General features: G+C 42.5%; 2 protein-coding genes across 7 annotated transcripts in view; one reads left to right on the top strand and one right to left on the bottom strand.

Annotated features, from left to right (window-relative positions):
- cntnap1 (contactin associated protein 1) overlaps positions 1-5978 on the top strand; it is a 38874-nt gene extending 32896 nt beyond the window's left edge. The window contains exon 24 of the mRNA XM_015361906.2: positions 1061-5978. Coding sequence (XP_015217392.1) covers positions 1061-1257 — 197 coding nt within the window. The 3' untranslated portion in view covers positions 1258-5978. The remainder of the gene's footprint in view (positions 1-1060) is intronic.
- ezh1 (enhancer of zeste 1 polycomb repressive complex 2 subunit) overlaps positions 378-26990 on the bottom strand; it is a 39602-nt gene continuing 12989 nt past the window's right edge. For 3 of the 6 annotated variants that reach the window (XM_069185751.1, XM_069185750.1, XM_069185752.1), the window contains exons 11-20: positions 23710-23888; positions 21597-21688; positions 19367-19407; positions 18554-18679; positions 16489-16667; positions 15583-15678; positions 14595-14676; positions 13470-13550; positions 13059-13143; positions 6127-12090 (exon numbers count right to left, since the gene is read on the bottom strand). In XM_069185751.1, the coding sequence (XP_069041852.1) occupies positions 12030-12090; positions 13059-13143; positions 13470-13550; positions 14595-14676; positions 15583-15678; positions 16489-16667; positions 18554-18679; positions 19367-19407; positions 21597-21688; positions 23710-23888 (1022 nt within the window). In that variant the 3' untranslated portion in view covers positions 6127-12029. Of the gene's footprint in view, positions 2423-4010; positions 4122-6126; positions 12091-13058; positions 13144-13469; positions 13551-14594; positions 14677-15582; positions 15679-16488; positions 16668-18553; positions 18680-19366; positions 19408-21596; positions 21689-23709; positions 23889-26990 lie in introns of those variants that run through there. The other 3 variants (XR_011183924.1, XR_011183925.1, XR_011183923.1) reach the window with 3 other exon arrangements.

The following is a 26990-nucleotide window of genomic DNA, read 5'->3' as shown; positions in this document are numbered from 1 at the left end:
CACCCGGCTGTGCAGTTTCCTTCAGCAAGTAATGTCAAGAAACGCGGTGTCCTGGCACTTTAAGCTGCCCTCTGTACCGGCTGTCCATTAAATCCTCCTGTGTGTTTTCTTCATTGACCTCAGGTAGTCTGTCAGCTACTGACACAGTTCCCTTTGCCTGGCATTTTCACTGTAAAATCTAAATCCTCTTATAGCGTAATCTAAAAACAGATGAGGACATAACACAAACAACTGAAAGCTGGCTTTTATGTATAGACATACACATCAAGCAACTGCATCTGTATAGCTACTCACTGTATGGCCTCTCCACTGTTCCTAATAGCAAATAAAACAGATCACGCTTATTACACATGATTAAAGACACAGTATATTCCACAAAGTCTTAAATGTTAGCAGTTTAATAGGCACATGGGTTTTGTGGTATCATCATTGACATTTTCTTTTCTTGCATACACCTGTACTGAGCTGCCAGTTGTGTCAGTCTGTACTAGCTACCTGTGAACACGACTGCCCAACCAGCATGCAACTAGCGGGTTTGTGGATGTCATGCAGTTGAATTTATACATTCATGGAAAAGAAAAAGACATTGAAACTAAAGAATCAAATACTGCCCTCCTCTCAGTGACAATCTCAATCAACATCAACACTGAGCACAGAACTCTGCAGCCCTGGAGAGCTCAAATAAGAGCCACTAAGATTAATGTCCTTTCTCCAAGGTGCCTCCCACACAGTTTGGTTTAAAAGCTTCCCCACTCTCACACAGAAGACATCAGTAGGGTGCACAGCAGTATTCAAAATTGGAAAGGTATCAACAAGCTAATTCAACTACTTCAGGATCAACAAAGAAACTAGGACCTTGGATCACAAATGGAAATTAAGAAGTAGTGCACCTAGGGTAGACTTCTCCTCATGAAGATGAGTGGATTCCAATAGATCATTGAAGAATTGGCTGGATATGACCTTTGTAATATTTATATTTAGTAACCAAAGGGGCAAGTCGGGCCCAGCCCTCCTCTCCTGTGTATCTGCTTATCGCTCTTTTCTCCTTCTTCTCTCCCAGTCATTATCATCCTGCTCCTGCTCCTTCTCTTCGGGGTGCCGTTTGCTCTGTACATGTACCTGTACCGCTACAAAGGGACCTACCACACCAACGAGCCCAAGACCGTGGAGTCCCCCAGCAGCGCCAAGCCCCTGACCGAGCCGCCCAGGAAGGAGAAAAACCTGCCCAAAATCCAAGAGGAGGCCAGGAGTGAATAACTGCTCGCCGCCTGGGTGGAGAGAGGGTTTCAGGAACACTAATGCCTGTTAATGTTTGCTTTGTCCCCCCACCCCCCAACACCGGTTTATTTACAAGTCAGACACAAGGTTTATACTGGATCTCTGGTGCGGGAGTGTTACACAGGGGAGCTGTGGGAATTGCTTAGTGAGAGCTTGAGAGAAAAGGTGAAAACGAATCCCATCCTTCACTACAGGGCTGACCAACAGAAGTGCCTGAATGAACATTCTTATCATGACCTTTAATGCACATGCTCTAATATTTCCTACCTTGCACCAACTAGGTAATTCAGACACATTGGTATGGTGTCATGTAGTTTGCCCAGGTTGCAAAAGGATGACTTTCAGAGCTTTCAGTGCTCTGTCCGGTCTTCCAAGTCCTCAGAAACTCTGTCTGGTCTCTCCCATTGCCTCCAGCCTGCATGGCAGAGGAGGGAATACAGTACTGGTGCTCTCAAGCTGGAGGAAGCTTCACAAAACTCATATTAACATAGCAACTACCGAATGCTGAAAGAAATACCAATACAAAAGAATCATTAAGCAATGTGTATGAAACTCCTCCTACCATAACCTGGGAATGTTTAGTCATGTAGAGCCATATCCAATTCTACAAAAACATGTGTGAATACCTACAGTATAGTGCTTATGTCCCCTCTGCTCTTTTGAGTTTCAAGGGACCCAAACTTGCCTGTGATTTATGTAAACATTTTGCAGTGAGATGGCTGGAATTTTGTTTAATTATTGGGATCTCTTTTTGTGTTCAAAACAGGTCCATGCGGTTTGTTTTCTCTCAATAGGCAGTTAGTAGGATAAGCTACACCCCAGAATGACCAGAGGTGAGATCTGGATTTGTGTCCATCGATTGTACAAGTGCTGTAACTGGCCCAATAATTACTGTACCTTTAGGCATCTCTGAGCAGGCTTTTCGAAGACCAGTTCACATCCATCTGCTGGATCTTTCTCAGGTGCCATTAGAATTCTTGGCACTTAATCTCAGCGGCCAAGTGAGCACTGTCTCCAAGCACTCTGACACAGCCTGTCTCGTCATACTTGAATCACAGTCTCAAGTAGCACTTGAAAATGATGAGGAACTTCAGGCTGGTCTCATGTCTGCAGTCCAGTCAGCTCGTAGGGCGTGGGCCTTCAACTGGGAATTATTCCAAGGATATTATTAAAGTCTTGCTTCCTCTCTGGATGAGCAAGACTTCCAAGTTTTAGTTAGCAGAAATGTTGGTATCACTGAGCTGATCTCACATTTGAAAAGAAAAACAACCAATATCTTAATCTGTGGGGACTTGACAAAGCTAGGTAATTGGGGCATCACTCTCCCTAGCTGTGCTGCGGCTGTTGACGAACGATTAATAATTATCTGACCGAATTCGAGGACAACCACTGGGCCAAGATAACCTGAAACAGAAATGTCAAACTGGTGGATAATGGCAGCCCTGTAGTATGTGATGCAGATTACTGTATGTCTTTTCAGGACTCCATTTGATTTAGACCAGAAAGCTTTAGAAAGACCTCTGACCCAGGTGCAGAGAGGGTTGTGCAGATGTGCTGCACTGTTCTGTAACCCAAATCTGTTCTGTTTAACGTTATTTGGAGTTTAATATTTTTAAAATGCTAACCGGAGGCCGAGGGCTCTGTGCTATTTAAGAGGGTCCAGGAGCCCCTGTCAGTACATGCTGGACTCTGAGCCTCCAGCTCAGAAGACAAACTGCCAAGACCCAGAAAAGTACAGTAAAAATGCCTGCTCATGATATCGTCAAGGTATCTATCAGAAGACACTGTTTTTTTTTAATATAGGCGATCACAGTCATGTAAATGTCTGCCTTTTACCCTGCTTTGATAGACTGATAGTATTTAGGGCGCTGCTTCTTAGCTGTTTAAACAGAAGGATCATAACCAAAGCCTAGAGAAATAAAAAAAGAACATAATGCTGTGCTATTTGAGCCAATATGTACCGTGTTGTTGAGAAATCATGAAATTTTTAGCTATGCATATTAAGGCATGTGATCTGCACTTTGCATTGCAATGCAACAAGCTACTGCTTCAGCACAATCACCTCAGAAGTATTTTAGCAGTTTTGTTTGCAAATTCTAAAATTATATTATATATAAATACTATATAAATAAAGTGTATATCATTTTTTAATGTACTGGTTTATATAAAAAGTCATAAAATCTTGAATGTACGTTTGTGCTGTTACTGTGATGTGAGAAGGTGGATGCACTATAATGGTCTCTGTCCCAATGTTTTCCATGTCCTTCAGAAAAAAGACAATTAAATGCCCTTTCCACCGATACTAAGCCTCAATTCTGACCGTTTCAGAATTTTTGCTTCAGAGAATATAACCAAGTCTGAAATTTTAAGCAGCCGTGAAACTACTGCGGAATTGTGCTAGTCTTTTTGTGGCTATGTTTTTAACTGAAAAAACACTTTTTCCTTTATGCCTCAGCATAATTGTTTTTTTTTTTATGAATTAGTAGTTACAATAGTTAGCTCATGAATGCACAGTTTAGATTTACTGGAACTAAAACACACTGCACTAAGGAGCTACTGTATATAGTCTTGTCAATATAATATAATCAATTGGAATTGAAATAGAAAAACTGTGAAATTCAGATTCCAGTCTTAACCAAGCTGAAATATCTAATAATCTAATTAAAATAGTAATAGACATATTGCAAAAAGTAAAACTATGACTTAATTCAATAACTTTCCTTAAGCCATACCTGCTCTACATTTCACAGTTCCTTATCTTAATGATCGTTACATCAGTAAATCAGGATCAGGCTCCGAAAGGGAGATGCACGTCGCTTTAAGGGGATTTGCACTTATACTCCCTGTTGAAAAGAATTTAATGTTAAATGTAACACTTCACACAAGTTGCACATTAAAAATGTGAGAATGGACAGAAGTAATTCTATGCATTTTTTCCATGATTAAACATTTGTCATGAGAAGCATCTTTTAGCACATAACGTAGAACATGTAAGTTCTCTTCAAACTTCAAAGTTTGAAGAGATCGAACAGATCACTTGCAACATTCATCAATAATTTCTGGGTGTTCCCAGTCAGTAGACAAAGGTGACCTATAAAACGTGTTGGACTGGGACTCTTCAGGACCAGGCTTGGAGATCCAATCTTAAAATCATCCAGCTTTTAATTGATATTGCCATTCCAGGAGCCCTTGCTACACTTTTCCATTGTCCTGTTTTCTATCAAGATGAGCTCTGTTACTAAGGAGAACCTTTATTGAATTAATAATTTAACTAATTAGAGTAATTATACAGCTTTTGAGTCTTAACCTACAAAATATCCCTCAAGAAATTCAATATTATATATGTAGCTTAAAAGCTGCAAACTAGCAATTAACAATATTGACAAGCATCCAGTTAAGCAGATTAGTTCAATTTTGGGTTTAATAACTAACAGTTCTCAGCTGGAAAGAAAAAAACAAGTGGACACTAGAGTCACTAGGATGATAATACAGAAGTACAGTATATACAGTAGCTTTTCAAACAAGCATCTTATCCCCATCAAAACACAAGTGTTATTGAAAGACATTCAAAAGCAGAACTTTGTTCATTTTTGCTGACTTTGGTCAAAATAAACCCTCCTGTCCAGCAGGAAAAGAAACTGGAGAGTTTTGTCACTGTACATACAGTACTTGATTGGGGCTGAGAGTAAAAACAGGAAAATCTGTTGAAGCAGAGGACTGTCCGACACTTCTGTAGTGATGAGGCACTTTGTGTTTTTTGTCTTACCCTGTGTTAGCAAGTTGGGTAATTGTATACAAAACTGAAAAATCAGCTTGGCGGAACGAACACTTCTCATCACGTGCTTTTACACATCAGTCGAGTTTTTGATTTGTATTTTTTTTTGAATGCACATATTCTTGAAGAACAGCATAGCAATAGGTTCTTCCCACACGACACTGTGACCAAGAATGTCTCTTCACACTGTGTGCACGCGCTTAAGTGCGCCGATAGCAAACTGTATCTACAATCAACACTGACCTGCACATAAGAGTGCAACACCGTCTTCCAACCTCTGCTCCAAGGCAAAAGCACATTCTTCTTATGTTTTTGCAGTGAGCAGGCATTCTTTAAAACTTGCACCATGTGGCATCAATAACCCACATAAAAAGTGCTGAAACGTTTTTATATTGGCTTGTCAGACAAGGAGGCTAATGAGGCTGGAGGACTTAGTCTGTAATGAGAGCAGAGACGCCCGAAAAGAGAGGTTTCTGCAAGCTGGGAGGTGGTACAGATGAGGTCTCACAGCTGGATTGGATGTTCATCCAATCTGGAGTTTAAATGGAAGAGCATTATGTTTTTGTTTATTGGGGCAGCAAAGGTTCTCCCACAGTAAATGCACTCACTAGTGAAAGGAAACGGCTTTTAATAATTCGGGGGTGAGGGAAATCTGGTGCCTCCTTTTTATGTGCAAAGACATTTTTTTCTTTTCAGTGTGGGTTCTACTGCCACCATGTGGGGCAAGCGAGAAATGCACACCAGTCAAAAGTAGTAACTGGGCTACGCTGAGCGATATGTTATCATATAGTAGTCCTGCGTTTTGCTGCATCACTTGGAAAACACAATTGTAAATGTCCATTGTAAATGACCATAACTACAAAAATGAAAACAAGCTTGTATGAGTATACAGAAACTGACATTTCAATAAAGAAGCGTGAAGGAACCGTGTGATCTCTATTACCTGCATGTGTTTGTTTGAACAGGTAGCAATGTCTCACCTACAGTGCATAACCCTGATAATGTAACCTGCTAACCAGTTAGTTCTGAGTTTTTCTGGGAAAGTGAAAGTCCTGAAAAGGAGACAAGGCACGTGAGATTAAAGGCTTTCCTTTTAATGAATGAGAGATTTTTACAAATAAGTTACAGCAAACCACATTACATTACAAAATGTTTCACATCGTTCTGCAGTTGCAAATGGTGAGTTTCCCACAGAAGGGAAGAGACAATGTTAACAAACTGTGATCTGCACAGCTAAAGGAGACTAAGATATGGCAACACATACTACTGTTAAAGAGTCGGGCTGGCTTTGGAAAAACATTATTCTCTGTGCCACAGAGGTGATTTTGATCCTTTTCTGAAGAGAAGCAAGAACGAATGGACTAACAGTCAGCAATATGCATCAGTTTGCAGCATAAGCACAACCTTTTATATTCTTTCCAGCTCAGGAATATAGAGCTTCTAAGATTATTTTGCAAAATAAGCAGAATGATCACATTCGCTACTGAAATCCTTTTCTCTGTCAAATGCACTTCCACATCAACTTGTCTTCAAAAACAGTCCTTTTTCCCCCCCACAGCATTTTCCTGTTCAGTCTAACAATTACAGAGGTGGACTGAAATGTGTGCTTGCCTACCCTGTGTGCAGTGAATAGCTATATCCTGACATCCGATACAGAGACTTTCCTTAACAATGTGCACTTGTTAAAACGTTTCGCACCCTGCGAATCTCACAGTGCTTGCAGGAGAGTTTGCGTCCAAACATCCATTCGTTTTCAGGGCTGCAGGAGAGCCAGAGCCTATCCTGGCAAGCAGTGGGCACAAGGGAGTGCTCACCCTGGACAGCAATGCTCACCTCTATGCCACATGGCACAACACCTCTCCTCCATGTGGTTCTAACTCTCTGGTCAGGCGAGAGCCCGTCACGGCTGAGTGGCCCTCATGGGCATCTGTGTCCATCACTGCTTATCCACACTGTGCAGTACAGGAGCTCAGACATAACAGAACAACTGGTGATTTCACACCGGGCAGTCAGAAAATGAAAACACCCCAAATTTGGTCAAAAACACACCTGCAGCTTGTATTTTATAACGACGTCTTCTATTTTATAAAACTGCTTTTACTTGCTAGTTCTTTTATGTAATCGGGTGAATTGCTCTCCATTGCGGCCAGGTTATGGCTTAAATGTGGCTGAAACTTCAGTGATCTTTGTGAGAAGGCAAGTGGAGAAAAACTGTACGCTTCTGCAAATAAAGCTTCCTCAGGAAAATATCTGAGAGCTCAGACAAAACCCAAACCTACACATCAGCTTCAATCAAAGCAGAATCCTCTTTAAAATATCCCATTTCTTTCTTTACCTTCTGCTTTCAACACCTCATGATTTACATGTGCTTTTATTAACACATCATTTTGTGGTGGTGGAATACAAACTAACAGAAAGTTAAGAAAACAGACCAGACATATACAGCACTTCCTTTCCTACCGAATATTAACCAATAAGTTAAATTCTAATGATTAATTTGACTATATTTTTTGTAACTGCTTAATTTAAAGAATCATCAGTAACTCAAACTTTAAAATATGTTAAGTTACCTTTATACATATACATTTCACACATAACATCGTATTTCAAAACTGCTCGTTTGCTCTGACTTGAAGACAAAGTCCAGGCATCTCATGGCAGCTTCATCGTGTGGAATGAAAGAACGCCCACTGTAAACTGTATGCATTATATTCAAGATATATAAATCAGTATAGCCTTTGGATAACATAGAGATACGTGACATATGTTAGATATGATCAGGAGAAAACAAGGAGAGCATATATTCCATTGCATAAATGACTGAAATACACATTCACTCAGGCAGTCTGCAAAAGCACACACACTTCATAGGAGATATAGTTTCACCTCATCGAACAATAACAAAACAATTTTTATTAGACTTAAGTGTTTATAACAACAAGTTAATACCTTTTTATAGCATTTACTGAACTCAAAAACCAAAGAAAATTGAAATGTTAAAGATTAAAGAAATTTAGCCTACTTCAGGCATAAAGTGTTGTATTTGGTATATATATATAGGTAACTGTTACAGCAGGAGCAGGTGATGTCCGGCTACTAGGGCCAGGCCTAAATATCTGACTCACACCTTGGTCTCCACGCCCGGGAACTCCTTAGATACCACAACAATGGCAGATATTAAAATCAGCGATTTTCTGGGCTATTAAAAATTAAATGTTCCAACACATATCACTGCATTAAAAAATTGTGCTGATGAGCTGAAATGCTTTCGTAGTGCAGCATATTTTCAAAAAACTGGGATCTCCCAGGTTGATTAAATGACATTATTGGCCCGAAATCTCTTGAAAGAGAGTTTTAATGAAGACAGGTCCCATATCCCAGCTTCTTTATTCAGGATATTTGCCAAGAGCAAGGCTGCTGCAATCTGAAGTATACATTTGGAAACTAACTGCAAAATATATTTTTTGCAGATAGAAAAGGGTGTTATTTTCTGACAAACTAGCCTACTGTATATTTAGGAATTATTTTGTCCTATTGCTTTCCTTCTTTCAGTAAATTTCTAAAGGATCCCACCTGATGGAAGGCAATTCACAACGCTTGTAAAGGCAGGTGGAGAGGTCAGTAATAAAACCCATCTCTGGTGATTCCTTCTCCCCATCACTGTATTTTTGTTCTTCGTAATGTCTGTTTTCAGTTTTGGCACTTCTATCTCATAAGGGAAGACTACAGTACTCACGTTTCTATTAATACATACAAGAAATTAACGCAAGGTTCCTACAAAATATGTTAATAATAAAACTGTATTTGTTAAATGGCACTGGTTCAGGTCATTATCCAGCAAGAACGACAAATCAATTGCATTCATATAAATTTTTTTCCGTTAAAAATAAAGCTAAAAACAAGTACCTTTCCGTTTGTAACATACACACATGCGTGTACTGTATACATACTTGTTTTTAAGAACAGAAAACAAATGACAGTGCTAAAACTCATGATGGGACTGTGGGAAATCCTGACAAGCCCAGGTTACATCTTTAAAATAAAGCATTTTTATCTCATACAATACCCTGTCTTATATACAGTACTGGAAATAACTTAGGGTACCTATCTGGGCTAGTGTGCTTTATCTAGTGTGAGTATTAAAAAAGGATTAAAAGCAGTTGTTATGTCATTATTGGAAGTTAGGTGTTTATAAATTGTATTACAAATAAATGTATTGACTTGACTTGCTCACTAATCTGGGTATATCCTGAAACACAAGTTTCTTATCCAGACCCATGTGAGGCAGACTGCACTGTCCAATCACATGTGCCACTTCACACACATACAACACACTCAGCTCATTTGATTCTGTCAGGAGACAGTCCCCTTCCTCCCCAAGCACATATTGGTTACAGCAGTAGCTCCCAGTCCTGGTCCTGGTGAACCACACACCTGCTGGTTTCTGTTCCAGCCCAGCCCTCGGTGACACCATCAAACTCTTCCCTGACCCCTGACTTAACAATAATTAAACCCATGGGTTTCGTAAGTGAAATAAAATCCCAAACCTGTGACTAGAAACAAAATGCAAATATTCCAACAAAGCAACGTCTCAGCTCAAGTGAGGCTTCAATGCTCTAATGAAGGTGGGCTGGAATGAACAGCAGCAGATGTGTGGGTCACTAGGACCTGGACTGGGAACAACTGGCTTACAGTGTCACAGCTCGCCAACACCTGCTCAAGGGAATAAAATCTGCCCTTCTCTCTAACATGTCTCACAGCAAACAAATGCAGGAGTCTCCTCAGCAACTCGGCTTTTAACTCCCCTCTAAACCACCAGTGAATGTGGAAATCAATTTGGATTTAAAGGATGACTTCCAGTCTTTCCGTGACCTTTCTTAGATCTTGTGATTGTCTGGAGTTAAGATAAAGGGCTTTCTTGAGCGTCGTCATAAACCCCTTTGCATTGAACCCTAAAGCAGAACTACACGTAGTTTAACGAGAACGCACTCAACTGGTCTTTTTTTCGCTGTTTGCCCCGTCGGCCACAGAACGCAGCTGAAAAAGTCTGTGATTCACTCGAGAGTGAGAGCGAGAGACTGCTACAGCGGTTACTGAACTGTGGTCAGAATGAGAGCAAAGTTTGCCTCCACACATTCCAGGTCTCAGAAAGCAGCGTGAGCTTTTATGAGTATTCAGCTTATACTGGGAAACAATATTGTGTCTCCATTTCCTGATCTTATTTTCAGTTTTCTGATCTGCTTACATATGAGAAAGGTTGACCTGACATATATTTTGCACGTACTGTAATTGTGTAGATGCTTCCTTTAGAACACACACCTTGAAATGATAACACAAATATGGTTTAGAAGCGAGTTAAATTACCATTATCTGCCCAACGCTTGATCAATTCCCTGCTGTATTAATTGTTGAGACTCCTGAAATGGGAAGCCAGCGGGGAATTTTACGATTCAACAGGGAAAAAGGAACATTTACCAAATGCAACGACATGAGTAACACCAAAGTTATTTACTCAAAGCACTGAGACAAACCACACATATATCCAGTAACAAGTCATTTCATACCAATGTGTGTTTCTGGCTAAGGACACATTTAGTTAGCAGAGACAATTATCTCAGAAGGACGTGCACACCACGCTCTGTCCTTTTAAAGCATGTGCACCCTTCCTCTCTCCCGTCCTGTCTCAATTTCAGAACACCCACATCACAGCCTCTTAGCATACTGTGGCTGCACATGTAGTTTATACAGATCAATGCTTGTTTACTTTACAGGCAAGGCAGAAATTCAGCTTTCCTTGCTGTGGCAAAGAAGGGAGTGAAAATCACCAACCCTCCCTGTCTTTTGCAACAGCCTCCATCCTGCAAGTAATTCACTGCGCCTCTCCAATGCACGTGGCTGCAACCAGCTGCTGTAGGGCAGAGGAACTAGAAGCACTGCAGTGCATTTCACTGGGAAACTAGCAAGCCCTCCGTGTACTGTACAAGCTGCCACTCTGGCAGAATGAGTCACTTTAAAGGAAAGCACACATTCATTTTGTCGGTTTCACACTGTTGCAAGGACATCTACTACAGCTGTGCAAAAGCCATCGAGGAAGCAGCTTCGAATCTGCCCCACGACACCATCTCGTCCTCGTCTTCCTCCTCCAGTGAGGCTGAGAATGTCACGTCATTTCAGCTCACCAGAATTACGACGTTAATGTCCTGTACAACAGATCTCAGATCCTAAAGTACCAAGAGCTACTTTCAGACTGTACTCCCCATCTGATAATTAACAAAACCATATTTTAGCATAAGAGTTAGAGATCGGTATATTGCCTGGATAGACACAATGCTCAATGGGTACATCAAAGCTAGGTTCACTGAAAGATCGATACAGTTTTCTCCACTATATAAGACTCAGGTTAGAGATTAGAGGAATATATATATTTCCTTTTACAACATCATATATTACTAAGCAACAGTTAAACAGTCAATCTGAGAGACAAAATGAAACATGACACACCATATTACTGTAGTGTGGTGTGAAATGGAAATTATGTTTTGGCTGCATTTACTTAAGACTAATACACTACAATGAAGTCCATGAAATGCTGCTGTCCTAGCATAATATACAGTACATTTGATATATTTTTCGGAGCAATCATTATATGCATTTGTCTCTACTAGACTACAATTAGGCTTTTTGAGCTGCTCTAGTGTTTAGACTTAAAGATCACAAATCGCAAGGAACTCTGCCTCTGGTTCCAAGTGGAGACTGCTTACCTAAAGAAATGCACAAGGTCTGCTGCGTATATACAGTACAGTCCAGATTTACAGCACGAGGGTCTATCTTGGGAGTAAAATGAGCAACAGACCAAGTTCCTCATTCTGAGTGAACCCAACTAAAACCATAACATCTTCTGATGCCAAAAGCATTGAAAGAGCTTTGCCGTGTGCAGACATGCAGAACACAGGTAGGAAGGTTCCACACGAGCCAGTTACATGATATCGATCTCTCTCTCGATCCCAACGTACTTTAAAGCATCTGCTTGGCTGTATCTGGAAAACAGAATCAGAATCAGCTCGGCATGATTAAAACACCACCTTCAGAAACACGTCATTCTGAGCTGGCAGCAGTCCCTCAGTAGTCCCTAAAGGGGATTTTCTGGGTTCAGCCACAGAAATGGCCACTTGCAACCTCAGAAGATTTGGTGCACAGCGTGTCCCTTTGCCTTAGAATAATTTTACAGCTTTCTACATCTCCAGAGACCCCGTTCCCAGCCAGCCTAAAATCTGTTCACATTAAGCCTAAAGCACCCCCAGTTGACACTTCACTGGCTAGATCTCGCCCACTTGTCAGCACAGCTTTTTAAATGTGCCCACAGACAGCACCATAGAAGATCATGCGCAGTTGTCACTGTCAAGCTCAACATGGAAACCTGTATTTAAACTCAAACATTTTGACAATGAATGACTGATAAAGGCCACACCAGTTCAGCACGTCTCCAAAACACTTTTTGTATTAAGAATCTTCTACAGAACTGCTAATATTATTTACCTTCCTCGGGGCACTGTAACGGATCGCACAGGACGTTTGCGGAAAGTTAGCACTCAAGTCTATTCCTCTGTCCAGATCTGAACCCGTCCCATGAACTGACTTTCCGATTGGCAAGCAATGTGCAGCTGGCTTGGAGAGCCCAAGACAGACTTCCTCAAACAGACCTCAATCTGTGATGAGCCCAGTCCCAGATCTCAATCTGGTGACAAGTGGGAAGGAAAACTAGCTGACAGAGGGGAAGGGATTGGGCAGCACATACTTCAGAACCACGTTCTGCACTAATCAAGCTGTTCTTGCAATTCACAGGGATCCAGCATGTTATTTGCCAAAGGTTTTGCCAGTGAGCTACACAGGCTCTTACATAAACTACAATTAACAATTGTTTGTTAATAAATTAAACAAGAAAAGAAACAGGATCATATATTGTCCTGCTTCAGTCACAGTTGACTTATACAGACAAGATCTTTACCTGTAGTCAAAGAAAAGCTCCTCTCCTTTTTGAATGGCTCTCTTAGCAAAGATTCCTATCCGGTGGTCTCCATTCACCATCACAACTGAAATAACAGACAGATAGAAGCAGGAAGACCTCCTCTGACACAAATTCTAAAGCTTTCTGAGCATCAGGGGAAAAACTAAAGACAAACTGGGAAGGCAAAAGACGAGAGTGTGACTTGAGCTGAAAGGCACGTCTTGAAACCTGATCAACATCATGTGAATAAGCGATGATGACTTATACAACAGAAAAATAAGGGAAAAAACTTCTGCAGATTTGATCATTCAAGCTCACAGAATTACAAAGGGCATTCCCCTGGAAAAACAAACTTTATAAAGTATTAAGTGATAACCCGAAAAAAAAAAGTGTATATCTATGGGTTCTTACCTTTAGCGTAACAGTTGGGGTTGACAGAATGATTGGCAAAACGGATTTTGTTTCCTTTGCGGGTTGCATCAACGACAAAATCTGTTGGGAGGAAAAAAAGCCCATGATGCTTGGCGACAGTCGCCTCATTGAACAGTCTGCCACTGCAACCAGTTCAGGCATCTGTCCTATCCAGACATTGCTGGTTCGGTCGAGACAACCCGAGCAGCAGTGGGCGATAGGCCCAGTGCCAGTGTGCTCTCAGCTGGCTGAGCAACAGCGCCCCACTGTGGCTTTGCCAGGTACCCGAGAGCTTGTACAGAGTGCCCAAATGCATTGCCGCTGGAACGTCAGAACGCCAAGACAAGTGGACAAAATTCCAGTATTTCTTATTTTTGGCAATATATAGAATTTTTAGGAATTTAATCCTTTATTTTTGCTCATCGGGAAATGCTAAATAAACCTACCTGATATTAGTGACCAATCAAACAGGACTGCTTAGAAAATACATCTTATTCTAAAGGGTTAGATGAGTAATCGACTTATTGAATCGGTAACTGAATCGACCGAGATGCTGATGTTGCAAAAACAACTGGCAAAATGTAAGTCTAATTTGATGGTTATTTTTGAGACAAATGTACAATATGTCTACATGGTCTTTCAAACAATATCAAGGGTCAGTATACTATACGTGAAAATATACTGGCTTGCAGCATGACGCTCATTCCCGTGAAAGTCCTTGGCAAACTTGAAGCAAAACTCCTGAGAGCTCAAAGCCTCTTTCCCTTTGTACAGGTCACCAGCCCATCCCATCCAGTCAACCCAGCCAACAGCCGAAATACAAAAACCAATGCAACCGGCCAAAGCCCACAAGAGCACAGGGACAAATGCAGTTCGGCCACACGCAGTATTAACGAGACTGACATTTTTCAAATAATCGTCATGGTAAGGATGCAGGTTTTTCGTGAATGAACGAGTCTAAAGACGTCGAGTGCCAGGGCATACAGTACAGTATGTCCACAGACTGCACATACATTCACAGGCAGAGTGAGACACACAGACGCACTGAAACTCCAGTGCGTGAGCTGGCGCTGCACGTCAGCTGTACAGAAAAGGCCCTCTCATTTCATCGCTGCCGACACGTACCGTTGTTCAGGTTGAAGAGGAAGCTGGACATGTATTTATCGTAGATCCTCCCCCTTCGGTCAGCTTCGTCCTGGGAGATCAGCTGCAAAGAGAAGCAGAGGGAGCAGGAAGGGTCAGTCTGTCGGCTCTTCTTCTGGCTGCAGACCTCCCTAAAGCAGCGGTTCTTGACCTCTGCTGCAGCCCGAGATCTGTTCTCCCACCCCTGATCAAGAATCGCCCACGCAGGTCACTTCTAACATACTGTATGTCAGAGCTATAGAATGAAAGAGGTCACAAGATCATTTCTTTTTGGAATGCGTCTTTTCATTTGGCAATAAAACTCAGAATACATGACAAAATAAAAAATAAATTAGGTTTATTTAAATTAGGTGGACCCAGTGGTACTGTACATGAACCAGATTCCACTGCGCCGCAGGGCACAGTTCTCACAATGCTGGCTTCTGCTTCTCTAGCAACCTGCACATTCAGGAAGAGGCAGGAGTGGGGGTGTTGTCTTCAAAGCCTCTTAACTAGGACACAGCCCTTCACTTTTTCAGTGTAACTGTGTATAATCACAACTGCTGTGACTACAGACCTAAGCAGTGAGGAGACTGAGAAAAGGCTCAAGACATAAAAAGTATAGAAAATATGCCACTAAGCATCCACTTTTCTAAAAAAAAAAAATGTATTCACCCATTACATACCCATCCAATGTGGAATCGCTAATTATATGTGTTTTGAAATTCCTTCAGCTCTTGAAACCAAATACGGAGTGCTGTTTGCCAGTCTAAACGAGCAAGTGGATCAATTACATTCAACAGTCAAAACTAGTGATTATGAACCCGGCTGCAAAGGAGACCAGCAGACCCTCAGGACCAGGACTGAAAACCACTGATTTAAAGACATGGTACAGTAACAGTAATAAGCAGGGCCAGGACTTTATGCCCCTAAAAACCGTACTGTTACACTGACTTTATTCACCATGAAGTCATACTGTTGTCAGACTTGCCTCTCCACAGTACTCGGAGATGAACTCATTCTTCTGAACTGGCTCCTTGATGAAGGTCCCCCATCCAGCAACGTCTGATGGAGCCAGTAAGAGATGCTGAAAGGCAAGAGTCAGGGCATAACGGCAAGGGCAGCAACACAGCAACTGATCTCCCTGTCGCTCGGCATTGTGAGACTGCAGAGATCCTGTGGAGTCAGAGCTCCCGCAGTCACTGGGCTCCATCGAGCTGATGAACAGTGAAGGACAATGACGGGTTTGCAGTATCTTTGCCAAACTAGAGTGGATGAAGGCCGTTTCAGACCGTGTAAGTTTCCTAGAAGAAAGTCTCTAAAGGAGGATATTTTCTGGTGTTTGGATGTGTGTAGGTATTGTGTTGAGCGCCCCTAATGCCTGCTGTTCAGAATATACTACTCTGAAAAGCTTATAAAGCAGTGATTTAACAAAAATGTGTGACTGAGAGCGTGGTAAAAGCAGCACATTATGTGGGCAATTCTGGGCACACAGCAGGCTGGCAGCCATGCCCTAGAGCAGTCTACACAGTCGTCCTGGGTACCAACCAAACTACACATCTAAATGCACTTCAACGTGAAGAACATTAATATTTCATTTGCAGATTTAAAAACTTAGAAATCAATTCGAGTATCTTGATTTCTGCCTTTCGCTCCTGTGAGTTACTGGCTTTCATCGAAGCTGAGCTCTCCACTCAGTTAAGCTGAGCTCTCAAGACATTAAGCAATAAATAAACACGCTGAATTAAAAGGGTGTGCAGGTGTGATAAAGTCCACAGCTGTCCAATGCTTTCAGATGTCGTGATGTCATTGACAAGCCGGGATGGAGCCCAGGAGGCCTGCAGTGAGGTGAGGAGGAGCTCTGACTGGCTGCCTGTTGCCGTGGCGATCCCCCCACCTTCTTGAGCCCGCGCTGGATGCTGCAGTTCTTGCAGGACAGGTTCTTGCTGTCCCAGTGGTCGGCCGCCCCGCAGGTCATGCAGAGGTCGGGGTCGCACTCGCGCACCGCCAGGTAGCAGGGGCACTGCTTGGTGTTGCACTGGGTCTTGCAGCGACAGCCGGGGAAGCGGTTCTGGCCTGCGGGGAGAGCATCAGGTCAGGAGGACAGAGGGAGAAGGGGGGGCTGTCTGGCCGCGCACCCCAGTTCGCTGCTACAGCTTCTCCACCCAGCCTGCAACTCCAGCACAACGCAGCACCACATACTCAGCAGCACTCAATGCTGTCCAGCATTTTTATGCCATCCCATTTAAAATTTCGGGCTCTATTCAATACATTAAGGACGCACATGATTGACAGAAGTGTTGCCCTGTGCCAGAATGTAGGTTAACTGCACGGGCAAGTTAAGACCATTTACCAGCACCTTCGTGAACTCTCATTCCCCGCAGGACATGCTGTAGTACAATTCACTCTGCACATCTTATGTCTAAGCATCCCGGAGTGTGTTAAAACATGAAATGCAAAAAGTATTATGCAGTTCTGGCCTTACTGACAACCCACACTAGGTTATTTTTGAACAAAAGCTTTTTTAAACTGACTGTTCCCTACAGATTGGGTTTGTCAATTAATTTTCCTTCTGGGCATTAGTACAGCAGCTCAGCTTTCTGAGTCTAAAACCCGTGTTCCGGCTCAAGATGGACTAGAATTGAGCAAGCTTTCCTCCAGAACAATTTTCCTCCACAATATCAGCCATGCAGGGCCCGGGAGGTCAGGGTGCTGATGTCATGTCAACACCTCAAGCTCACAGGGATCACGGCCGCCTGGCAGGTTGAGGGGCCTGTCTGACTGCTGCTCACAGAGACCTGGCAGCGCCCAGACTCCTGGGGCACCCTGGTCCAAGCTGGCTAATAAAACTACACTCGACGAGGGTCTTCACTAATGGAACCCTAGGAAATGTCCTTCAAGCCTTGAAAGTCTCACCAGCAGAGGAAGTTCATGAAGTCTGAATCTGGACATCTGTCCTGGTGGGATTTCTAAGTTCTTGCTGCCTGTAATTACCGTTGTCCAACAACGAAAAGTTTTATTGATAGTCATTTTCTATTAAATGAAGCATTCCTATATGAGCACATCTTCCTTTATCTTTTTTACACAAAAACAAAAGGTCTGGCCGTGTAAGCGCACAGCTTTACAGTTATTCCCACTGAATCCGAACCACTTCACCGCCTCATTCTCTGGTGATAAACATTCTCTGGTGCGCTGTGAACACTCTCCGAAGGCACCACAAAGCTCTGCATTCTGACAAGAACATGCTAATGATTTTGAGACAAAGGGAACCATCAGCATACTTTCCCTCATGTCGCTTTTGTCGTAGATCTTTTATGCCTTTGCTATAAAAAAAAATCCCATTGAAAAACAGAGCTTTTGAAAATAGATTTGGAAAGCCTCCCATGAGCACAACAAAGAGAATCTTATGAAGTTCCTGATACTCATCCAGCCACCACAGATTTCTAATTACACTGAGCCCTCTGTGTATATTTAGTGCCTCAAGCTGGGGTCCTGAAAATAAAGGCTCAGCTCTGGAAGAGCAACACATCCAGTGTTGTAGGCCTTCCTTATAGTCTCTTAACAGATACAATACGAGGTACACTCGTTGACATCCGCGCTGTTCTGTCATTCTTTCTTGTGAGGGTACAGACTTCTGCACATGGCCTGGGAATGATCTGAGTCTGTTCTCATACTCAAAGTTTTTATTTCTTCATTAGCAAGATTCCTCAGCTAATTCTTAATCCAGAGGCTAGGAACCCATACATGGGTTTAAAGGTTTCCAATACATTTCTACACATTTAACCTTGGTATATTCACCATTTCCTGGATGTTCTGATGTGGCTTTCTTTATGTGCTTCTGCTGCGAGGCACTGAACATTAAACACGGTAAAACAATGACCTTTAAAAGGACAAAAAATTCAAGCCTGAAGTGACATGAGAGATGGAAGGAGATCTCTCTCAGGTGGCAGGGAACAACTCACATTCATGGTCACACTGGCAGAACTTCTCGCAGAAATTCTGGGTCATGACACAGGGGCAGGAACTGTCACATGGGTGCTCTGGGTGGTCACACGGCTGGTAGTTGTACACTTGATTGGATGAATTGTCTGAGGAACATTAAAAAGAGGAGGAGTGTTAAGTTCATTTGTTTCATCAGTTCTTTTCCCCTTATGTTGGATGGACATCTTATAATTATACTTCTATAGCATTTTACATCACAAAGGATCCAGCAGAGGACGCACACACAACGGTTTCACCACTGAAGTGAGCATTTAGGAAGCCAGATTGTTCAAGGACAAAGTGGAATATAACCAGGACATCTGGTAAATACCATGGTAAACACCTCTACCCTTATTAGTATGGGATCTTAAAGCACATCTTTAATGTTTAATGTGTTGTCTAATTGAAGGAACCTCCAAGAGTGTCCTCTGTCACCACACTGGGATTGGAAATTCTTGTCCAGGGGCAAAAACTACACATACTGTTCCACCAGTAGCACTCAAAGCTTCAACCTGGTTTTCCCATGAGGTCTTCCACCCCAGTGGTGACCAGGCTGTGCCTTGCTGAGCTTGCTGAGCTTCCGAGACGCTGTGATCTCTCTCCTCACTCTTCAAGAGCTACCCACGCGAGTGGCTGATTGAGTGATTGAAACAGCACTAACGCTGCGTTTTTTCTTCTAGATATGTTCAGACACAAGTCCGAGACAGCCACCTGCAGTGGATTAAAGCCGTTACCTCTACTCCTACCTCTGAAACGTGTACCGTTTTGAGATCAGAGGAACAGCAGTCACTGACCTTTCTTCAGCTGAATCTTCCGACAATGTGCCGCCCACAGCCTGAAACCAACAAACACGACATTTCACACTTGTCTTTCGAACAGCCAGATACTGAAACCAGGAGGAAGTATGGAGTCACAGCAGCACTTTTAGCCCTTTTCAACAAGTCCAGTACAGGTTCTCTAGTGGCTAACTGCTGGTCAGCTACCTCACTCTGCAATGAGTCCACAGCAGACCTAGACTTATCAATTTACCACCGGCTACACAGGAATTAAAACTAAAAGCAGAGAGGTGTGGCAGCTACTAATTTTATAGAATTGGGGGAAATTTCACAGTTCCTTATTTCATCCCTTAAATTCCATGGGAAATTTTGTTGTGGGGAAAACAATTAATACCTACACTGTATAGCCCGTAATAAATGAATGGACTACTTGTCATTACTGAAGGGGAAGGCAAGGCCCTTGGTGTTTCTAATGACTGACTGTTGTAAAGGGGACTGGGTTTGGTAACCATGAAATATTTTCTACTGTGTTTCTCAATGTGAGACACTATTAGTGACACAGAAATGTTCTTTATATGGAATCTGACACCGTGTAAACAAATAATATTATCTGTCAGATAAATAGCCATGGGACAACGAGCTGGGCTAGCTTATTACTTCTGGCATGTAGATTTTCAAAAATAGTACAAATCCTTGGTGCAGCACACTGGGGAAGCTTTTCTTCTAGGGTGAACTGTGTGCTCAATAAATACAGAAGAGCTGTCATTTGCAACAATACTTATCACACATAATGTGTGAATAGTCTGATTTCAGATACAGGGTGCCATTCCTTATCAACGGGGTCTCATATAATGTGGAATATATATATTACATAGAGTCCAAGGGCTATATGTCATTGCTGATTGACATAAATGCATGAAATGTGTTGACAGCATAACCCAAGAAAAGGAAAGCACACAAGAGCATTTACTGACTCAGACTGCGGAGCCAGAGGGTACATGAAATGCCTATTCAGAAACAGCATGCCTTCCTGTTGTTTGTTTGTACATGGAACAATGGCTCTCAGACAGCACTTGACCTAGATTTCACTGCTGGCTGTTCTTGAGATGCTTTTAAAGTTTAAAAGGTAAAGGCACAAGCCCAGACTCCCAGCGCACAGAAAGCTGACCTGTGTTTAAAGGTAGGCAAGGGAGTCATACTGACCCACTTAAGGCTATCCGATCTCAAAGGATCGCAGTGGGAAATTCAGCAGAGTTTGTATTCTTGACTTATAAAAATCAAGCATCCCTTCCTACTGTATTAATCTATCTAACATGCTTTGGACATTGTAAACCCATAGATATGGACAAACACAATCAATGACTGCAAGTGGGTTAGCAAAGCTTTTTTCCTCAAATATTATTTTTTGACATTCATGACTTTAATGAAAATGACTTTTCATTAATTTCCTACATGCTTACAACGAATAACTTCCAAACAGAAACAGAGTGCAAACTGTTCTCAGCAGTATATCGTCTTGTACACCTTGTCTGTATTATGTTTCAGTTTGAAATATGTTTGTGTTGTGTGCCTAGCTTTTGTGTTCGTGAAAGGACCTGGAATCGGAAAGTTAGCATCAGTAACTTGGGACAGTGGAGAGGTTGATGTTTTGTAACAAAACAGATTGTTCTAGGATCAGTTCCAAGAAGGGCAACAAGACTGACCCCTGGCTTTAGAGATTTACAAAGGGCAGTTAAAAACTGAATTATTTAGCCTTGGCAACATGGAAATCGAAGGGACTGGACAGAAGAGTTTAAAATCTTCATCCCAACAGAGTGGCAACTACGAGGAAGCACATGCAGAACCAGGAAGGGTTGTGGGAGTCTGGAATAACCCACCCAGTTAGGGAATCCGTTTAAGATCCTTGGATCATTAAGCTATTAGAAACCCAATGATCAAGGTCTGCTAAATGGTCTCTTCTCATTACTAACATGTCTTATGTTTTTACATTCATTCTATGAAGAGGTACAAGGTCTTGGTAATCAAATAATTGGCTAAATGAATTATGAATCTATTTAAAAGTGAAGGGACATAATTAATTTCATGATTGATCTGTGTTTAATGGCAACCAAATGGCGGTACTAACTCTTCCCAATTTTCTGACCTTTAGCTTTGAAGCACATCTTCTAATCTCGGCATCTGGCTCCCTGCCAACTCCACCTGTTGTGGCTGCACAGGACTCACTTCATTTAAGATAAGAATGTCTTGCCTGTGTTTTCTCTTTTTCTTCTGAGGAGAAATCCCTCCATCTTCAATGGGTACACGGTGGATGAGGGCCTCTTTCACAGCAAAATCGTAGACCTGCAAGGAGTCAACCACCCTGCTCAGACACCCAATCTGTGAGCCCTGTACTCTTCACAGCAAGGCATGGAACACCATGATACTTTGTAAGGCCATGCTGCAAACAAGCCATTAACCCCACAGATGCTGGTAATGTGCATTTATACAATAATTTAAGCAATCTTTAAATTACTAGCAGTTACGTCCACATTGTAATACTGTTTCAGAACTGAATTATTCAAACAACAAATGATGATTGACAACCCTTCGGACAAAGTTTTAAAAAATTATTAGCGCTCCGTTATAATAAGGGCTCTAAGCACAGATTCACTTAAGGTTAATGACAGTCCCAGTTTTCTGTATGACAGCAGCTTGTGTTGATATCAAGTCAAAGACATTATCAACGGGTGTTACCCTAACACAGCCAAATATAGTTTAAGATTACACTGCAGTGTGCAAGAACTTGGCTAAACCCTTCATTCTAAACTTCGCTCTGCCAAGAATGGATTTGGCAGACTTTCTTTCATTAAAATAATGTTCACAAAACTGAAGCTGGTTTCAAGCCACAAGGGTTCTGGGAAAGACGATATCGGACGCAAGAAGAGTATTGAGTGACAATACACAAAAACACTGAGGGTCTTTATGAAACAACATCCTATTTTTTCAAAAAATATTTGAACTAGATAATTTTTCTAGAACATATAACTAGGTGAAAGAGAGTCTGGCTTCTATGCCGTTTTGAGCAGCTCAACAGGAATTCTGCATTACATTTTTATTCCTATCAGCAACGATCATTCAATAACGTTTGTTTGACCTAGAATTTGCACCAAGGTGGCCCAATGTTAGAACTTTTAAATGCATGAAAATACATTTGAGGCACCACGTAGTTTTCAAGTTTTCTACTTCTCCTCAAACTCTGCATTATGTCAAATCAATATTTGTATGATTATTACTATCTCATTGTCAACCGCCTATCCTCTGTCAGAACGCTGCTGTATTCATGCAGCACAACAAATGGACGATTTAGAGACACCAGTTAACCTAAACTGCATGTCAATGAAAGGCGGGAAGAAACCAAATTAAATAGCTATGAAGCTTTGAGTTTGTAGAGTTATCATCCACCTGCCTCTGTGCCTTCCTTCCTCAATATCTGGTTATCATTTATAACTGCAATTACATATTTGCCATTAAGTATTTCTCCAGCTTAGAGACCTCAGAGGCTGTTTGGACCACTGTGGAACAGCTCTTAGCTCCCTTTATTGAAACTGAAAACACATTGGATAAAATACATTTATAAATGTATATACATTTGCATGCAAATGTTTAAATGTGTAACGACAACGTTAACTTTCTGACGTTCAGATTGAGCTGGTTGTAGTTTAATGATGAATAAAGATACTTTAAAACATGTTTTTGCTGGCGAACCATCAGGACAGGATAGATCACTGCCAAATTAAGGACCTAAATAAAGTCAACACACGACACCCAGATAACAGGACATTTTCCTCAATGCGCTCGCAATTTTAAGTATTGAAACTGGTCAAGTTTTAAAGAATTATGGAGTCGAAAAGAGATGATTGATTCTGCTCGCTTGAACACATGCTTGGAAAATTAGCTGAATTTTAAAGATGTAGATGTAGAGGTGCTGGCACTGTGACAAGTAATAATTAAGTTCATATAGCGCCTTTCATCCCAAAAATGATCTTCAAGGATTCTACCTTTAAAAGCGGGAACCCATTTCATCCACTGCAACACCCAAGTGGGGGAAAATTACTTCACCATTGGAATAAAGGGGGAGATTCGGGGAGGTCAGACTATGCACACCTAGAGTGGAATTGAGCCAGGACACTGGGGTTAACACGAACCGGACGGCTTCTCCTACACACAGGCAACTGCAGTTACCTGGGCTTTGGATTGCAAAGAGCACCACCTACTGGTCTACACCACTTACAGCAGCAGCATGGTTTTCCATAGAGGTTTCCCATCCCAGTACTGCCCAGCCCCGGACGGTGATCGCGGCAGGGGCGTGAGCACGCGAGTACCTGCTTGCAGGTCTTGGTGCCGATCAGCTTTGAGATGGAGCAGAAGTTGTTGTAGTAGGTGCCGTGCAGGACTCTGAACAGCGACTCCTCGGCCCCGTTCCACTGCACTGCCTCCACCTCCTCCAGCGGCTCGCCGCCCTGCTTCATCTTGATGGGCGTCTGGCAGCGCGAGTTTCCCTCTGCAGCCAAGAGCAAGTTTAATGATTTAATGAGCAAAGGTGATTGCTGGGGGCACAGGTAACACATCCCTAGCCGAGTACACAATATCCTTACAGTAATATTTCTTAGACTTATATAGGGCTGTTCTGAACTCTAGGGAGCTCCTCTCCACCACCAGTGTGCAGCTCCACCTGGATGATGTGACGGGAGCCGTAATGCACCAGTACGCTCCCCACACACCAGCTCTCAGTGGGGAGGAGAACAGACTGATGAAGCCAGTCCAGGGATGGGGGTTATTAGGAGGCCCTGATTGGTAAAGGCCAGGGTGAAATTTGGCCAGGACACCAGGATAACACCTCTGCTCTTTTCGAGAAAGACCCTGAGATTTTTAATGACAACAGAGAGTCAGGACTCCGGTTTTATGTCTCATCCAAAGGACAGCGCTTTTTACAGTATAGTGTGCTCATCACTATACTGGGGCAGGAACCACACAGACTACAGGGTGAGCGCCCCCTACTGGCCCCACTAACACCTCCTCCAGCAGCAGCCCCAGCTTTCCCAGGTACTGGCCAGGCTCATACCTGCTGAGCTCCAGTGGGCCACCAGCTGGGAGCTGCAGGGTGACAGAGCTGCTGCCAGAAACCCCACTGTCTCACGGGCTGACCGTATCTGGATTTCCCTAAGTGATGGTGCACACCTGGCCTGGCGCTACCAGGGGGTGAGAGAACTGGAATTAGTTATGGTTTCCCCCACCTGCTGCACAACGGCACCTCCTGAGCATGCTGGACCCCCGCAGGGGACAGGTGGGAGCACCACAGGGGTGGGTAAGCACAGGTCCTCTTTCTCACCGTGCAGTGCACAGTTTGCAGCGGTGAGCCAACATCATGAATAAACGGCACTTCCGAATTAAACAGGCACAGAACACAAAATAATAGCCCGTTTACATTTTTATAAAAATACATTCTATCATGATAGCACAGAGAAAGTTCAAAACAGCACAGTAATTCACTGAATAAATGCCCTATACATTAGGCCTATTCGACTCCTGCTTTTACAATGAGGGCCAAGGGAGTATTCCAGTTAATAAGCCAAGGCAATGGCCAGATGTGATAACAGCTGCAGGGGTTCCAATCAGGGGGGAAATGCCTTCACAGTGTGAACTCCGAACCTTTGCCACTTGTTTCCACAGCTGCGCCCCAAGTGCAAACACAGAAAAACACCATTAATAAAAATCACCGTCTGGGCAAATTAATTGTGATGGTTATTACGTATTTTCAAAGCTGTTTGTCATTCAGAGGAATGCATTCTAATGTTAAAGAGAAAGTTGGTGCTGGCAACACAGCAAGGCAAGAGAGAGGAGATTCTCCTGCTGGGCTTTCCCATGGAGCCAAACACGGTTAAAATAATATCCACCCCCCCCTCCCACCTCCCCCAGTAAAAGGCATCCAAGCGTGCAAGACCACAGGAAACCACTCAGCGTTTTGTTTTTGTTATTAAGGGATCTGTGTATTATTGTTTCCGAGGAGCACAGAGGAATTCTGCGAAAGCGTTCGTGCTGTCCAAAACAACTGATGTCGTAAGTCAAGCACATCACTACCCATCTTTTAAAGATTAGAAAGAGGAAAAAGAACAAACAACAACGGGAAAAAAAAAGAACGCAGCCACACAGGAGTTCATCGGGAAAGAGAGAAACAGGCGGCTTGATCTTTCCATTCCCTTCTTGTGCCAAGAAACTAAAACCCAGCGCTGCTTGGCGAGTCGTCAACAGCAGAGCTGCAGCCACAGCCTGTCACTCAACCTCCTGCACAGGCGGCTGTTAAACTCTCTTGCACAATGTCAGTGGCTTCGGCCTGCATCTGTTTTTGTCATGAAGAACTCTTCCTTCAAGACGCACGTCTGCCCTTTGCTCTGTGTACGAAGCACGGTAAAGCCCGGTCTGTGTGTGGGGCCCTTCTCTATCACATCATCAGGGGCTTCTTCTTGACACATTACACTGACTGCACTCTAAAATGTCTTTTATTTCTGCCGGCGGGTGTGGGGGGTTTGACAACAACAAACCCCCAGCCTGTCTGCTTGTTGCGAGTGCTTCGGCCTTGGTTTCGGATTTCATTTCCTTTTTGGAAATGTAAGACAAAATTAAGACCGCTGGATCTAATCAGAATCTTAAAAAAACCTATTTATGCACCAAAACAAATGAAGATCTTCTCCATGAACTATCTATCGTATTAATCAATGACAGTGACTACCTTACGTATGCAGGCTGAAAGCAGAGGTGTGTGAAGAACTTTTTGTGGATTCCGTAAGAGAAGATCACACAGAACTGAGTGTCAGACATGAAGAACCCAGATAAAAACTTAACACATTCTTGTGCTGAATGATTAAAGGAAGAGGTGCAGACAAATGGGCTTTACTAGCAAAAAAGTTATATCAAGGCAGCTTATAATGTACTGTTAACAATATAGTACACAGACACAACAAAGCTGCAAGATGTGTTGGGCTTATCTTTAGTAGCTGCTCATAAGGTGAGGCACATGCTACGTTCAACGGATTTCCAACCCAACCACCACCACCACCACCACCACCAAAACACACTGTAACTAGTTAGATGTCAGTTAACACAGAGCAACACTAGTCAACCACTTGTTGATGGGACACAGAGATTCCTGTCAGAACCTGCTTTCATCAAGGGGAAAAGCATCAGGGATTGGACTGCATGCCAATCATCGGAGAGGCAGCAGATTTGTGGTAAAACAGACTCTCCACCGCCAAAGTATGAAGCATCACATTCTAGGTTATTTAACACTGACCACTTTGGCACAAAATAAATTTGCCTGAAAAAGTGTGCTGTCAAATTTTGCAAAACTTAGTAGGAAGCGCTTTTCCCAGTATGAGTTACAAATACAAAAAAATAACATGCACACTGAAAATGAAGAAAAATGTGCAGTATGTCACCTTGGGATTTCTAAGATTTAAACAAGTTCCTCATTGTGTTACCTTGATACCTGCTGCATGTTAAAACGTGTTTTAAGAGGATAATGTTAGGAAATCCCCTTCAGAGTATTAAATTACTTTCCACCCAATAGGCTTGAGAGCAGACCAATATGAACAGTTTACATGTGGGC

Source organism: Lepisosteus oculatus, chromosome 28 (assembly GCF_040954835.1).
Source record: "Lepisosteus oculatus isolate fLepOcu1 chromosome 28, fLepOcu1.hap2, whole genome shotgun sequence".
In the NCBI taxonomy this organism is placed as follows: Eukaryota; Metazoa; Chordata; class Actinopteri; order Semionotiformes; family Lepisosteidae; genus Lepisosteus; species Lepisosteus oculatus.
The sequence above is the reverse complement of the archived record's forward strand: the minus strand, read 5'-3'. Positions and strand labels throughout refer to the sequence as shown.